General features: G+C 38.8%; 1 protein-coding gene across 2 annotated transcripts in view; it reads right to left on the bottom strand.

The window, feature by feature from the left end:
• Window positions 1-2806: 2806 nt before the first annotated feature.
• UBE2D1 (ubiquitin conjugating enzyme E2 D1) overlaps window positions 2807-17668 on the bottom strand; it is a 49761-nt gene continuing 34899 nt past the window's right edge. For both annotated transcript variants that reach the window (XM_058672051.1, XM_004583392.2), the window contains 6 exons: window positions 12567-12630; window positions 12453-12484; window positions 9504-9581; window positions 8031-8136; window positions 4374-4467; window positions 2807-3729 (listed from right to left, as the gene is read on the bottom strand). In XM_058672051.1, the coding sequence (XP_058528034.1) occupies window positions 3684-3729; window positions 4374-4467; window positions 8031-8136; window positions 9504-9581; window positions 12453-12461 (333 nt within the window). In that variant the 5' untranslated portion in view covers window positions 12462-12484; window positions 12567-12630 and the 3' untranslated portion in view covers window positions 2807-3683. The remainder of the gene's footprint in view (window positions 3730-4373; window positions 4468-8030; window positions 8137-9503; window positions 9582-12452; window positions 12485-12566; window positions 12631-17668) is intronic.

The raw sequence follows: 17668 nt of genomic DNA, 5'->3' as shown, positions 1-17668 counted from the left end.
TGTATGTAATGTAACATTGCGGTATCACAATTGTTCCCCACAATATATTAATACCATTGTATTTATTTGTTTGTGTAATACAAATGGCAGTACAATAAAAAATTTTTAATAAAAATGAGAACTTTCACAATAATCTGCTCACAATTTAGGGCTATTAAATTATGACTAATCTTTAAATACATCTTATCTTGATAAGATGATACAACTGAATTTCTTTAAAAAATCAGATTTTCTACCTTATTAATAGCTGCTTAAAATATTTAAACAAAGGAAAAAAATAAACACAAAACTATCAAGAGCCAAATGCCCTGGAACTCTATGTACACAACCATGGTCAATCCATCAATCATTTTCCATGGCTGGTGTTACTTAGAATGATGGACAGGACTGATACTGCCTAGAATTCCAGTTTTGCAATACCATGAACTGGACTGCACTGGTCAGTTCACACTGATGACCAACAAACATCCATGACAAAAATAGCTCTGGCTTTTAAACCTAAGAGGAAAATTAATAGCCCTTCTCTCTCCATCCTACCCAAACCTGTGGGACCAGCAGGGTAGTTAAATGTCAAGGACTGAATCAAGTCAAACAGATCATGGTGATAGAGAAATGAAGAACTATAATGCGGTACTATTACTTTTTTTGTTGTTTAAATAAAGTTCTGCTTTTGACTGTCAACTCTCGGGGTTGCTCTTTGCTGCCTAATACCATTTTGTACTTTGGAAATTGGTGCACAAAGTAAAATATTAATCCTCCCTAACAGAGTTGTTATGGGGTAATTGAATAGAAAAATAACTTAAAGCAAGCAAGTTAAACGAGGAAACTTAAGAAAGTTTGGGTGCAAAAATTTTTTTTTTCATAATATGCATTTTTCATGAATTTCACTAAGATCTCTTACAAAGACGGATCCTGTTATGAAGCAAAATAAACTTTTTAATTCAATTTTCCAGAAATTCTTTGAAGTCCCTGTGTATAAGGTTTACATAAGCCAATCTGTAAAGCTTGTACTTCAGAAATGTTTTGAGGTAGCTGGGGAACTGTGGTGAGGTTACCCTGGCAACGTGTATCACTAGTTCATTGTATGTGTAACTTTAAGAGCCCAGAATCCAATCTCTAGAGTTTTCTACCCTGCCTCAAAACATTCAGAACTTTGGGCCCGGCAGCGTGGCCTAGCAGCTAAAGTCTTTGCCTTGAACGCGCCAGGATCCCATATGGACGCCGGTTCTAATCCCGGCAGCTCCACTTCCCATCCAGCTCCCTGCTTGTGGCCTGGGAAAGCAGTTGAGGACAGCCCAAAGCTTTGGGACCCTGCACACGCGTGGGAGACCCGGAAGAGGTTCCAGGTTCCCGGCTTCGGATCGGCTGTTGCACTGGCCCGTTGCAGCTCACTTGGGAAGTGAATCATCGGATGGAAGATCTTCCTCTCTGTCTCTCCTGCTCTCTGTATATCTGACTTTGTAATAAAAATAAATCTTTAAAAACAAAAAACATTCAGAACTTCAAGATGTGGAACCCTAAATCACCAAAAGACAGCTGCCTCCTGACTTTCAGTTTACAGTTTTAAAAGGCTATGGACACTATCAGAACTATGAAAAAGCAAAAGCAATACACCCCAAATGGTGATCTGACTGATCATTTTGTTGTTAGCAAGATTTTTAGTTTATTATGAAAATTTGTACTTAAACCTCAGCAGTCTGGTTGTATAATTGAGATGTAAGCAAAGGCCAACAAGAGTTACACAAGTTTCAAAACTTTAATCAAGAAAAAAAGACACTTCCAAAAATAAATGCCACATAAATGTAAAGTTTTTAAAAAAGTGAAAGATGCTCAAGAAAGAAAACCCCTTCTTCTCAAAGTATGCTAAATACTTAAATCTAAAGATGTTGGGTGTTCAAAATCAGAGAAAATGTAGCTTACAGTACTACAGCCAATGAAATAGTGGTTTTCATGTTATGATTCATTCAAGATATCAATAAAATTTTTTTAAAGATTATATGTTCTTAAACATCCATTTCACAATTCATTTTATTACTTTACATTGATTCATTTAATTATTTTTAACACATAATTTCTAACAACAAGGTTACTCTGTGCTTTAATAAAATAGTGAAACATGATCAAATACTCCAGTGATTTAAATGCTTCGCTAATTGACTACACCCATCACAGATTCCTGCACCTACACAGCTACTACAATACTCAGGAGAGCTACGACTGTTCTTAAAGATACTCACTCAAGTTTGATAAGCATGCTAAACATTAAAGAGATGTGTTTTCCCAATTTAAAGCATTAGAGCTTTCTAGTTTACTTTAAAATCTACTATCTGCTTATTTAAACATTTGTAGCTGGCAATTTATAAAAACAAGGAAGCATCATTTTCTTTGTAATTTCTATAATAAAAAGTTCTTCAAATTGTGATGGCTATAAAATTCTGCTTTAGAAACTCTAGATTTTAAATGCTTAGGATTATATTGCCTGTTGTGTCTAGAGCAGTATTCTATTGAACTAATCCAGTGATTCTTCAGATCTATAAACACAAATTTTCTCAGGATCGGTGACAATGCCATATACTCATTTCAGTACCTTTGCAAATACTCCACTTTAGATATGATTTAAGACAAACTCCATCTTCTAAATTCTCTACAATGGACCAAAGTACATCAACTTACAGACAATTTAATAAAGAGATAATAACCTAAAACAATTAAATTCATAATTAATGATGATTAATGCCAAACACAATAGACCTCATTGTCACAATTTGGAAATAATTTTCATGCAAGAGTTCACATAGAGTTTTAGTCCTTACTTATAAAGTAATTTTCACTTTTTTAAGTAATCAAGACAAATAGTAGAAAAAGCATTTTATTTATATGGAAAAGCTACATTAAGATCTGTAAAAGGTGTCAATATAACATTGCCTATACAGAAAAAATTCAAATGTGAATAGCAACAAATAAAAGTTATACATCTTCCTACTTAGCAGTGCAATTAATTCACATTGCAATAAAGTTAAGTCAAGTATAACAAAATCAAAACAAGTGTTTCTCCATAATCAGTATACTGAGAATTACAGTGTAAAGATCATTTCATTTCAGGTTTAAGAAATCTGCGATCAATCTACACAAAATCCTAAGACATGGCAGACACAGTTAATTCATTTATCAGCTGTTGGGTTTTTTCAATACTGTTCACAGGAAAAAAGTAATGAGTTGACATACATGTAAATAGAATATATTTAGTCTATACAGTAAAAAAATACAAATTATAAAGTGAACTAACAAAGAATGAAATCTGAATACAGATTTATAAAAGTGACGACATCTTAGACAACACATACAGTATTTCTCATGTAAAAACATCTAGTTTCAGCAAAAAATAATTTGGTTGCTTTTCAGCTGCATTGTAGATCTTGTAAGCTGAAGATGTAGGGTGTCCACGTATCTTAAATACCATAATAAATGTCTCTCAATGCATACAAAATGATAAATGCTCTCATCACAGTCTTATGGATATTTTTGGAAGTTTGTTTTGTCTTGCTTCAGAAACACACTTACGATGGGTAAAAATCAAAAAGTTTCATGGTACAATGAAACAGTAAACAGTGCTCAATTTACTGCTAATGTTGAAAAAAACCTAGATTTTACAGTACTCTGGTTTATGAAAAATTTTTTTCATTTTACATTGCATATTTCTGAGTCCATTCTCTTGCATGTCTGTTGTATCTGTAGGTGTACAAAAAGGAGAGAGTAAAAATTCACAAATTTAGTCTTTGGAAGCAACTGTCTGAATGAAAACATATCTTCTCATGCTTAAAACTCAATAATCATGGCAATTACTATTCAGTGTGACTCAGGTACACACATAATTAAAGCAAACTAAATCACTTTAATACTCATGGTTTTCTGTATAACCTGCATAAAAATACACCTAAAGATATAATAGGATTATCTACAAATTGCAAATGAACCTACGGTTCTAATACGATGAAGCAGCTTGAAACTTAAGTCAGTTTTGGGTGGGTATAAAGAGAATTTCTCTTCCTAGGAGAAGAAAGGGAATATAGTGTTCAATGTTTCCAATGACTAAATTCTTGAATTTTTTTATTTTCTGCCTATTATTGTCTATGTTTATAGTTAATGTGCAGACACAGAACATGTTGTGTTAAGCAATAATAGGGAAAAGACTATGGAGATTAAAATGAAAGGTTTAATACATTGGAAAAAGATTAAGCTGAGTACAAGTATAACTAAATGCTCTTAAAATATATTGATAAAAAAATAAATAAAAATATATTGATAAATGTTTATATTTTGACAGACTATTTAGAGATGCCCCCAAGTAGACACCAATGCAGGGAAACACTTACTTTTCTTTGTCTGATTTATAGATTTGTGCAATATCTGGTACTAACGGATCATCTGGATTAGGATCACAAAGTAGAGAACATATGGACAATAAAACTAGATTTAAAAGAGAACGATAAATTAGATAATAGTTCTGCTTTACACAAATGCTTGTGAAAATAATTTTACTGAATACAGTTACTGAATCTATAAAGAGAATACAAAATAGAGTGAACACACCAAATTACATTTTATACTAGGCTTGCTTGACAGCAAATAGTTTAAATTTTTAATCACCGCACAATGTATATAATGCAAGATTACATCATTTGCAATTTTAAATTCTACATGAATTTCTATTCACTTTACAACATACTAACAAACCCAGGAGACCTCTACAAAGCAATCACACTTTAATGAGCAGTTCAAACCAGTGTAGATACTGTGCTCACGCGTTCTCTGGCTCAGGGCTATCTACAAAAAGGGAAGATGCGCGACTTTTCTTTAAATGAGTCTTTTATTTCTATTTGTATTGCATGATTTTAAAAAAATACTAAAATAAATACAGGAATGGCTATTTTTAAATCACTTGTATATTTTAAAATATAACTGAAGATTTAAGAAAGCAGTTATTGCTACACTGTCAAGACACTAATGCCAGTGGCTACACATAGGAGAAAAACAAACATCTAAATATCTGAAATTAGAGGCAACAAGGATGTGGGTTGCTTCTACTGCACGTCACCAATTCTGAGAGAGTGTTCGGGACCTTTCAGACTTCCATTTCCACCCTCCACTACAATACTAGCATCTAATATGCAAGTTCTTCAGACAGTTCATGGGAAGTGTGCACTACATTTTAATTCCATTTCCCCGTGAATTTGTTGAAGTACCTCCCTACAGAGCAGAACTGAGTCCTAAATGGCAGGGAAATGAGCTTGCTAGGAACTAAGAAAAAAAAAAAAAACGAGCATTTTACTCATCTTTCTGAGCTTCTACGCACCTAATGAATCTTTAAGACTTTCTCGGCTCACTCACATCTCTACATCTCATGGCAAAAAGCTACACAAGACATTTAACATATAGGACAGTCAAAAAACATACAAACAAATGAGCAAGTCAGGAGCGACCCTGTAAAATAAGCAAGTCTTCCACCCTGGCTTCAAGTACACAAAACAAATGTCTAAGACAAGGGAAAAAAATAATAGTCAACATTCATTTGCAAGCTCGCACTGCACCCCGTGCACGGTGACCTGACAGGTCACTAGAGGCAACAGGTGCCCTTTACAGACAGGTACTCAGCATCCTGGCATGCTGCCAATCCTTTGACGTTTATAAGGACTTGGCTGTTCATGCCAAATGACATTCATTTTGTAACACCATTCCAGAAGACAGCTGATCAATTTGAGTAACTTTGGGACACACAGTCATAGCCATATCCAGTATATAACAGTTACACATTCTGAAAGCTTTTATAATGCCTTTTATACCCTTTACCTAGAATCTATATGAATTTATTAGAATCTGGATAGATCTTTTAGGTGAGCAATTTAGGTCAGAAAGCTACTATACGCAAATAATTGACCTGACAGGCCAATATGTTTCTAACACTTGAAACAGTTATGGCTGTTAACCCTGCTTCCTATAAACTTTATCCCTTTAAGAAGCTATATATTCAGGTAGAATGCATTTATAAAAAGGAAGAAGGAGAGAAAGGAAGAAAGGAAGGAAGGAAGGAAGAGAGAAAGAGAGGAAGGAAGGAAAGAAAAGAGAAGAGAAGAGAAGAGAAGAGAAGAGAAGAGAAGAGAAGAGAAGAGAAGAGAAGAGAAGAAAAGAAAAGAAAAGAAAAGAAAAGAAAGGAAAAGAAAAGAAGAAAAAAGAAAAGAGAAGCAAGCAGGACCAGTGCAGCAGCGTAGTGGTGAAAGTCCTAGCCTTGCATGCACCAGGATCTCATATGGGCGCCAGTTCTAATCCCTGTGGCCCCGCTTCCTATGCAGCTCCCTGCCTGTGGCCTGGGAAAGCAGTGGAGTACGGCCCAAAGCCTTGGGACCTGCACCTTGAGAGACCCAGAAGAGGCTCTTGGCTTTGAATAGCTCAGCTCTGGCCATTGTGGCCACTTGGGGAGTGAATCAATAGATGGAAGACCTTCCTCTCTCTCTCTCTCCTCCTTTCTGTGAATCTGACTTTCCAATAAAAATAAATAAATCTTAAAAAGGAAAAAAAAAAAAGCAAGCAAACAAGCAACAAAAAGAAACAACCACAAATTCTTCCCATGAATCTTTCAAGAGAAGCAATTCTGTTCAATATTTTAAATGGGTGAAATGTGGTACTTACTTCTGCGACAAATGTTGCTAATGCAAACTGTCAGGTTCTCTTCTACTAGAGAAACAAGACACAAATAGAGTGCTGGCACAGTGAACAGCATTGGCTAATGAAATAAACAGGACTTCCAATGTCCTGTGTGCACATCTGACAATTTAGCAAAGAACAACGCTGTGTATCTGGGAAAGCTGAGAATCAGTCCAGATGCTTGGTCATATCAATTATTTGAAGTTCAGACTAATTAGTTCCATGTACTGTACTATTCCAAAGGGTAAAATAATGTTTTCTGTTTTAAATATCTTATCAAATAGGAAAACTCCTTTAAGAAGCAAAACAACCATAAAACTTCAGTCATTATTACCGATGGTTCAGTTTAGTGTATGGCACAACTGGTTCCAAATCCTTTTGCTACTATCTCTTACTCCTCTTTCTTTTTTCAAAGTTAAACTCCAGGCTGAAAGGGTAAAATGGCAATAGCCGGGCCCGGCGGCGTGGCCTAGCGGCTAAAGTCCTCGCCTTGAAAGCCCCGGGATCCCATATGGGCGCCGGTTCTAATCCCGGCTGCTCCACTTCCCATCCAGCTCCCTGCTTGTGGCCTGGGAAAGCAGTTGAGGACGGCCCAATGCATTGGGACCCTGCACCCGTGTGGGAGACCTGGAAGAGGTTCCAGGTTCCCGGCTTCGGGTCGGCACGCACCGGCCCGTTGCAGCTCACTTGGGGAGTGAATCATCGGACGGAAGATCTTCCTCTCTGTCTCTCCTCCTCTGTGTATATCTGGCTGTAATAAAATAAATAAATCTTTAAAAAAAAAATGGCAATAGCCTTATCCTCAAATATCTGGTTCCAGTATTTTTACTGTCTTATTTCATCAGAGATTTGTACATCCATACCTACTCTCCTCCCTCTGAGTTACATGCTGCAAGCTGGAGGGACAGAAGAGCAGCAGAGTGAGGCAAAATTGAAACAGGAGAGCAGGCAGATGGGTTTTTTAAAGCTTTGGCCTCTAAGGGCTGATGTGGTGGCACAGAGGATTATGCGACTACCTGTGATGTCAGCTGGTTCGTGTCTTAGCTGCTCTGCTTCTGAAGCAGCTCCCTGCTAATGGCCCACGTGTCTGGACCCGTTCCACAGAAGCAGGAGACCTGGATAAAAGCTCCTAGCTCCTGGGGAGTGATCCGGTAAGACTTCTCTGCCTGTTGCCCCCTCCCTCTCTTCCTCTCTTTATCTCTTTCTCTCTGCAACTCTCCAATAAATCTTTTTAAAACACACAAAATCACACTTTGGTCTCTAGATATTTGAGCTTAATTTTTTTCTGTATCACTTTTGTCATGTATTGGAAATTTAGTAAATGAAATTACCTTTTGATACAGTGAGAGCTGGCGACCACTGTGACCTCAGGATGTCGAGACAAATACTGCCATTACTGTTTATATTTGGATGGTAAATTTTTGTTGTGAAAGCAATCTACATATAAACAAAACACAACAACAAAAACGTTACAATTCACGTGCTGGGAACAAAATAGAATCAGTTGCTCCAGGGTCAAATACTGGCAATTTTCGTGGCTTTGGAGGAGAAATACATTCTCAAAACACACTTGGCCTTTTCATTGTACAATATGGTATTCTAGCTATTGAAAACCTGAAACCAAGTCAGTTTCCCTCTCCAAAAATTACTAAGTACTTTGCACAGCAAGGCAAGTCTACAGTAGCTGGCAGGACGAAGTGAGCAGTACTTGGAGTCATTAATCATGCCTTTCCTCAATCCTGAAGGACTAATTTTTTCTTGATTATCAGTGATACTTGAAGTCACACCTGGATCTAAAACCAGGCTGGTGGTCCTGTTTCAGGGAATGCTCAAGAGGTCTTAGCTTATTATCTGTTCTAAGAAACCCCCAAGAATCCTAATCTTCCATTAGAGTTGCTGCCACAGCACTAATATACACAATGTTAATCAGGCTTTTAAAAATCTGAAATAATTGGGCTCAACGCAGTAGCCTGGTGGCTAAATTTCTCGCCTTGCACCAGCCAGCATCCCATATGGGCACCGGTTCATGTCCCAGTGGTGGCCCCACTTTCCATCCAGCTCCCTGCTTGTGGCTTGGGAGGACAGTCAAGGATGGCTTGAAGCCTTGTGACCCTGCACCTGCGTGGGAGACCCGGAAGAAGCTCCTGGCTTCTGATTGGCTCAGCTCTGGCTATTGTGGCTACTTGGGGTGTGAATCATTGGAAGGAAGATCTTCTCTGTCTCTCCTTCTCTGTATATCTGACTTTCCAATAGAATAAATAAATATTTTTTTAAAAAAATAATTTATTATTATTAAACCTGAAGCAATCATATCCTGAGTGAAACAATCTGCTCAATTTTTTCCCTTGTTTGATATCCTCACCATTTGTTTCCTTTTCAGATCTTCAAAATTAAGTTTTTAAGTAAGAATGTGCTCTTACCTGCCCCATTACAATGAAGAAAGGAGATGGCCTATTGACTTGTATTCCCCAACGGGCAGAACATGGCAGGAGCTCAAACAATGTTGAAAACTGAGATGCGTCAAGCTTAGAAGAAAACCCCAGGAACAGAAAGTCTAAGCTCTGACTCTAAAGACTTCCCAAACCACAGCTATCTGGTAAGGAGGGAAAGAAAGGCAAGGAACTTCATCTACGGCACAACAGGCGCTGCCTTGTTCTACAGAGATAATGCACTTTGAGTAAGGGATCCTATTTTAGATTCCGTGACTTAGAGCACGTTAACATACCCACCGCCTTACATCAGAAACCATTCCTGGATACAGAGTGAAAGCCCTGACATGAGAGCTGCATACATCACACACAGACCTTTGGTGGCTTAAAAGGATAGTCTGTTGGAAAATGCACAGTGAGGAAGAAGACTCCACCTTGATAGGCGCTGTCAGGCTGAAATGGCAAGACACTCTCATTAATGCTTGATGACTGCACTTAGCTCTTAAAACAACCGCCCTAAACAATTTTAGGCTGACAGAAACGCAGTCATTGTGTCAAACACTGGAATCACCCACTCTGAGGACAGATTTTCCTTTGTAGGTATCAAAGAGAATTTTCCAACAATCATGGTGACATCACAAACTACAAGCAAAACAAAAACAGGACACACATCGTGGTGTGACTTGCCCCTCTTCCCCAAGAAAATCTTTTTATTAACACACATTATAAAATATTGACATACATGCAAGTTTGCTCTAAGGAAAGATTTTTTTTCTACAGTGATAATCAATATAAACAAAATCAAGGCTATTATTTATTTTCTTAAATATGCAAAATATGTATGAAATTTAAGTTCTGGTATGTATGTACAAAATATGTATTAAAAACTGTATTAGATAAAAAAAATGTATGAAATTTAAGGGCCCAAAATGGAGGTGAAATGAAGAGACCAAACTGTACAAGTTATCCTTCAAGTCTTCATTAACAGTTATTAAAACAATGTAGGAAATGAAAAATCACAAGACAAAAATATATATATAATACTCATGATACTATTAAACTAGGTATCAACTTTATAAGAGGATTTACGTTTGGCTATGTTTATGGTTATTTTAAACTACAACAGTTTTAAACTAATAAACAAAAAAAACAGAGAGGTCAACGATGTGGCATGCTGGGTAAGCCGCCTCTCGTGACACTGCGTGGGCCTGGGGTGGTAACTGGAGATACAGCTCCCTGACAACGTGCTGAGCAAGCAGCAGAACGTGGCCCACGTGTGTGGGTCCCTGCACCCACATGGACGATCATTAAGCAGCTCTGACCATTCGGGCAGTGAACCAGCAGATGGAAAAATCTCTCTCATCTCTTTCTCTGTAAGTCTAATTTTCAAATAAATAAATATTTAAAAACAAGTTAGAGGAAGAAAAATGATAGCAAAAGATAGCTAAAGTTCTAATTTATATTTAATTAAATACATCATATTATATTAACATCTTACTAATCATGGTAACACTACTATTCCATAAGTTTCAGCATATAAATTAGAGGACTAAGCCATGTAATTGTTCTTACTTATATTCATGCTTAAATCTAGTTAATCAAAAATCGTGAGGGATGAAGAAGATGGTAAGCAAACTAAAATAGAAGATATGGCTTGCTTAGCTATTCCAAGCATACGACACCCTATACTAAAACAAAGAACATATGAATGATTATAAAATCATTTACCTAAGATACTAAATTAAAACGTTAATGGTAGTCCTTTACATTACAGCATTTTCATGGTTCTTAGTGACTAATGAAAAAAAAGCAAATAATTGAGTTCTCATATGTTGCATTTTCAATAAAACAACGTAAAAAAATTGCAACAAATAGTATTTTGACATAAACCTCCACGAATTCTACTCCAAAAATCAGTAGTTTTCTGTTTTTAAAGTTAAACTTCAGGTAATATGATTAAAACTCTATAATTTGCTAGATGAGGCTGTTCCAGGGGGAAGCGAGAGACGTCCCACAGACACACGCTGCTGCTACACTCCCAGGAAGAATTCACTTGTCAGTGCCCATTCTTGCTCAATCGGCTTTGTGCTCACAGCAATAAATGCTTATTTTCAAGTCACAACTGCCTCTCTAGCACTGAAAAAAATGACTTTTAAGAGACAATAAATATTAAGAGGAACCAGTTATAAAATAGTAAGTAATTCTGAGTCCAGGACAATATAAGATTAAAAGCAGCAAATGAGTAAGTGGCAAAAACAGTGAACAGTGGCAAAGAGAACCCTGTTATGTTATCAATTCTCCTCCACAAAAAACGACAAGACATACTGCAAATTAATATTTTCTATTCACAGAAATTCCATCATTGGGTTAATTTTTACTCTACCAAAACTATGGATGTGAGAATGATTATGCTTAGTTAAGAACAACTGACTCTGGGCCCGGCAGCGTGGCCTAGCAGCTAAAGTCCTCGCCTTGAACGCCCCGGGATCCCATATGGACGCCGGTTCTAATCCCGGCAGCTCCACTTCCCATCCAGCTCCCTGCTTGTGGCCTGGGAAAGCAGTCGAGGACGGCCCAAAGCTTTGGGACCCTGCACCTGCGTGGGAGACCCGGAAGAGGTTCCAGGTTCCCGGCTTCGGATCGGCGCGCACCGGCCCGTTGCGGCTCACTTGGGGAGTGAATCATCGGACGGAAGATCTTCCTCTCTGTCTCTCCTGCTCTCTGTATATCTGACTTTGTAATAAAACAAATAAATCTTTAAAAAAAAAAGAACAACTGACTCACTGTATTTACATGAAACATATAAGCATACACTTAGCTTGGTTGCAAATACCATGTATAACAATCAAGGATTTAGCAAAGCAAAACATCACAGCAATCCTAAGGCACACTTAAAGAACAGACTGATGGACTTATGACTGCTTATGAAGCACTATAATATTGTAAGAATATGGGGAAAATCAGTCAGTAGACAGGAACTTGGGGGGGTCCCAGATCCTATGAAATTGTACCATAAAATTAAAAATTAAAAATATTCTTAAAAAATAAATAAAAGATATGCCATCAATGCTACAGAAAATCGTCATTCTCTGTCTCTCCCTAACTCTTTCAAATAAAAATAAAATAAATCATATACAGAAAAAGACAATCATCATAATTCCTCAATCATACTTTGTGTCCTGGATAATATAAATCACAAGAAAATTCAATTTTAGTTGTACTTTTGCATTTCACTTTCGAGTTCACTTTTGATTGCTGAAAGGGAAATGGCAACACTGAGGCATGGGTGAAGGGATTAATTTCACATATATGAATCATACTTACAGGCCCCATAATAGTTGCTTGCCAATGGAACACTGAAACAAAGGAGTTTGAAAGTCATTAGCATCCAAAACTGCATTTTTAATGGTAAAATCTCAGCAACAGAGTAAAGCTTACAGTCATCTCCCACAGGGCCAGCAGAACAGTGGGCAGGCGGGTCACGCTGTAAGTCACTTAACTCCTGAAAAAAAGCAAAAATACTTACAGTTAACTCTCCTTCCAAGGAAACAAATACGAAAACCCATTAAGACAAACACTACTAACTGTCCTTCAAAGTACTGTAGGCAGTTTTCTTAAGCAAAGTGTGAAGACACAGCATGTACCTTATGATTGGTAGAGTTTGGAATAGGTATTAACTTACTTATTAAACAGCTTCACACTTCAAAAAAGAGATTAGATGGATCAAAACACTTTCTTTAACAACCTGACACAAAATATTTAGCGAATTTAACGAGTATCTCTATGTATAGTAGGTTAAAAAAAAAAAAGATTCCAAAAGGTTACAACCTAATAAAGGAGAGTGAATGGCTCCAAGAAATAGATATTTAAGGAAAAACTGAAAGTGAAGCAGGAAGAAAGACGTCAAGCCATGTTTTCACACGCTCTTCCCCTCTAGGAAGCAAGGGAGAGCTGGCCAATCCTGGAATTCCCAGTCCCGACATTACTAGCTTCAGGCCCTTGGGAAGTTACTTAACTCCCTTAGCCTCGTTTCAGAAGAAGCTGATCATCCAGACAGAAATGCACAAATTCAGTATCAAGGACTCTTAACTGAAAAACTTCACTTAGCCTGAATATCAAGGAATACCCTGAGGAAGTGCTATTTCAGCTAAAATAGAGATGAACAGGAGTTAATCTGGGGGAGGGGGAGAAAGGAGGGAGATTGTAGAGTGACACAAGATGAGAGGCTGCCAGTTAGTCAGCTAGAGAACAAGGAACACCACACGCTGCAGCTAAGGATCAGGAAGGGCTTTACAAAGGGGCATGCTCTGATGTAAAGGACAGTCTTGGGAGGATTAGGAATGGGCAAGACAGGGACTTCAAGATTACTTACCATAGACAGGAAGGAGAAAAGGAGCAGAAAGGAGGAAAATGAGATAAAATGGTAGATGTGAAATATTCTGAAGGGTCCACCTATCATGGGATTTGATGAGGAACTGTACATGCTGAGTGAGGACAGACGTCACAGATAAGATGATGGGTGGAAGCCACCATTTACCCAATGTTAGACATCTCCAATTGAACAGATGAACAAGTAATGGTCATCATGTAACTACTAAGGGTGTAAGCGGTTCTTCGGCCCAGGCAGGCAAATTTCTCACTGCATAGCTTCACAAACATTCAAAGGCCACTGATTGATACGGAAGACTATTTAAAGCAAACTAGTTTGTAGGGAAGACATGCCGAATGTGTGATCCTGGTATCACATACGAAAAAAAATGCTCAACATACAGGTCTAGGTATTAAAAAAAATGAGGTCAGAAATCAAAAAATCATTGTATATACCTGGTATTGAAGTCTGTGAAGGAATCAGGGCAGAAAAGGGAAGACATTGACCCCAGCAGTTAAAGACACTTGTGTCCCATATCAGAGTGGTTTCAATATCTGATTCCAATTCCTCACTCTAGCTTCCCGATAACACAAACCTGGGATGGTGGTGGGCAATGGCTCCATTAATGGGTTCCTGCCACCCATGTGAGAGACCCAGATTTTGTTCCTGGCTCCTAACTTTGCTACTGGACCTGGCCCTGCTGTGGTCACTGCAGACATTTGGGAATCAAGCCAGTGGATGGGTTCTCTGTCTGTCTGTGTATCTCTACCTGCCTCTAAACAGAGGGAATGACAAAACATTCTTTTGTTGGAACACACAAGGGTACTTCAAGAAATCTGTGGGAAATGGAACTGTCCACAACACCAGAATCCCATACAGGCTCTGATGGAACCACCTGCTGCTCCACTTTTGAGCCAGTTCACTGCTAAAGCACCAGAAGATGGCCTGAGCCCTTGGGCCCCTGCAATCCACATGCAAGACCCGGATGGAGTTCTAAGCTCTCAGCTTCAGCCACTGTGGACACTTAGGAAGTGAACCCACAGAAGGAAGATCTGTGTCCCCACTTCATCTCTGCCTTTCAAATAAATAGATAAATATATTTTTTAAAAGAAAATAACATGGAATTAAGGACAATTTTATTTGGTGCACAGGCAAATTTGTAAATTCATCTATTATCTTTCTTGTAACATTTCCCATTAACATCTACACATTTTTAAAAATATATATATTTATTTGAAAGGCAGATAGACAAAGAGATAGAAGCCGAGGTTGTCCATACTGGGTCACTCTCCAAATGCTGGCAACAGCCAGGGCTGGGACAGGACAGTGCCAGGCCAAATCTAGGCACCTGGAACTCAACCCAGGTTTCCGATGACGCGATAGGATGTGAACAATGACTGCTGCCTTTCGGGGCAGAGTGGAACAGCCAGTAGGTGGTGATCCAGGCACTTGGAAATGGGATGTGGGCATCCCAAGCAGACACTGCTCACTGTGCCATACACCTGCCCCTCCTTGAACTTTTTGGACTTATTAATACTGCTTTTATCAAAGAAATCATCGATGGTGAATCATATCTTTATTTTTATACCAGTAATTAAGGGGAAAGTTTCCAATTAATTTTAAGACATTATCAGTGCTAAGATGCACATAGACTTTAGAAATGCTAAAATACTAAACATACACATTTTATACACATTTTATAATCACTGCAATGAGTTCATTGCTCTAATACAGAAAAACAAGCAGACATGCCATGGAAAGACCTTCTTGTAAGAAAACTTCACGTGGGCTACATAGCTGAACCAGTGCAAACTCAGGTCTCTTCTTTGCAAGACCACTCTTCTTTTCCAGTACACCTTGGGACTTTCATTTTTGTCATTTTTTTTTAAATAACTAATGCTGCTTGTTCTGTCCATGTAAAATCAAAATATAAACTTTGGTGCAAAAAAAATTTTAAGCCATGCCTAGCTTTTTCATAATACGATTTCTATGCACTGATATGTAAAGGCCTCTTGTGGTTGGTTTTGTGGCACAGTGGGTGAAGGTATGATGATACTGGCAACTATATAGGCACTGGTTTGAGTCTTGCATGTTCCACTTCTGATCCAGTTTCCTGCTAATGTGCCTGTGAAAGTAGCGGAAGATGGCCTAAGTACAGAGCCCCTGCCAGGTATGCAGGAAACCAAGAAGCTGTTGAAGCCATTTGGGAAGTGGGAAAAAACCCTCCTGGGAGTCCACACAGAGGCTCAGCATCTTAATCCTCCACCTGTAATGCTGGCATTCCATATGGTGCCAATTAAAGTCCTAGCTGCTCCAGTTCTGATTCAACTCCCTGCTAATGGCTTGGGAAATCGGCCCAAAGCCTTAAGTCCCTGCACCAACATGGAAGACCCACAAGCTCTTGGCTTCTAGCTTTCAAATGACTCAGCTTTGGCTGCTTTGGCATCTGGGGAGTGAACCAGCAGACGGAAGACCAGTCTGTCTCTCCATTTCTTTCTGTGACTCTTTCAAGCAAATAAAAGTCTTTAAAAACATCCTTGTACACAGAAGGATTTATCTATTACACATGTATAGTGATTAAAGCAACACTTTGAAGATTGTCTTTCTTTCTCCCAAAAAATAAAGATCAAGAGAAACACTTAAGTTGTTTTAGATTTATTTATTTGAAAAACAGAAAGAGGGAAAAGAGAGAGAGAGGTATTTTACATCTGTTGGTTCACTACCTTGAAAAGGCCCAACACCTGGGGCTGGGCCAGGCCAAAGTTGATACCCTAGAACTCTAGCCAAGTTTCCCAAGTGGGTGGCAGGCGACTGAGCATTTGGGCCACCCTCTACTACCCACCCCCATGGACATCAACAGGAAGTTAAAGGAAAAGAGGAAGTGCAGTGGCAGAATATAATCATTTAAATATGTTAAAAGACTGAGGAAGAACAGACCCTAAATCACAATCCCACTTTATAATGTGCCTTAATACCATCTTCCTAATTTAAGATTTTAAAAGATTGCTTCTGAAATTACTCAGCATGTTGTTTTCTTGTGTTTTTATTAGATTTATTTATTTTCATTGGAAAGGTAGATTTACAGAGAAAAGGACAGAAAGCTCTTCCACAGGCTGATTTACACTCCAGATGGCTACAATGGCAGGAGCTGAACCAATTCAAACTCAGGAGCATCTTTCAGGTTTCCCACAGGGTCCAAATCCCTGGGCTGTCTTCCACTGTTTTCCCAGTCCACAAGCAGGGAGCTAGATAGGAAGTGGAGCATTTTAGACACGAACAGGCACCTATATGGGATCCCAATGTTTAGAAGTGGAGGAATATCCAGTTGAGCCATTGCACTGGCCTCTTCAGCATGTTTTTCAGCATGGTCAAGTTTATTTATTACTGGACAGGCCTATTTACAGAGAGCAGAGACAAAGATCTTCATCTGCCGGTCCACTCCCCAAGTGGCTGCAATGGCCATAACTGAGCCAATCTGAAGCCAGGAACTTACTCCTGGTATTCCACACGGGTGTAGGGTCCCAAGGTTTTGATCCGTCCTCTGCTGCTTTCAAAGCCATAAGCAGGAAGCTGGATGGGAAGTGGAGCAGTTTTCTACAGGGGACTTCTTTGCCCTATTTTGAACTAGAAAACTACTGAGTCCAAAAACAACAGTCTCTAATTGCAGCTTTAAACAATCAGAGGGACTGGCTCTGTGCTACAGTGGATTAAATCACTGCCTGCAGTGCTGGCATCCCACATAGATTCAAGTTCAAGTTCCAGTTGTTTCGCTTCCAATTCAGCTCCCTGCTAATGTATGTGGGAAACCAGTGGAAGATGGCTGAAGTTTTTGGGTGTCTGTCACCCACGAGGCAGATCTGAAAGATGCTCCAGGCTCCTGACTTAGGCTTGACCCTGGTTATTGCAGCCACAGTCATCGTGGTTATTTGGGGAGTAAACCACTGGACAGAAGATCTCTCTCCTCCCTTTCTCCTTTTCTTTCTTAAACTCTGCTTTTCAAATAAACAAAGCTCTAAAAAAATTTTCATTACAGGGCCCAGCATGACAGCCATAGGGGCTAAAGTCCTTGCCTTGCAAGCACCGGGATCCGAGATGGGCACTGGTTCTAATCCCAGTGGCCCCACTTCCCATCCAGCTCCCTGCTTGTGGCCTGGGAAAGCAATGGAGGACA

The sequence above is a fragment of the Ochotona princeps genome, chromosome 13 (genome assembly GCF_030435755.1).
Source record: "Ochotona princeps isolate mOchPri1 chromosome 13, mOchPri1.hap1, whole genome shotgun sequence".
Lineage (NCBI taxonomy): Eukaryota > Metazoa > Chordata > Mammalia > Lagomorpha > Ochotonidae > Ochotona > Ochotona princeps.
This window is presented reverse-complemented; position numbering and strand designations above follow the sequence as displayed.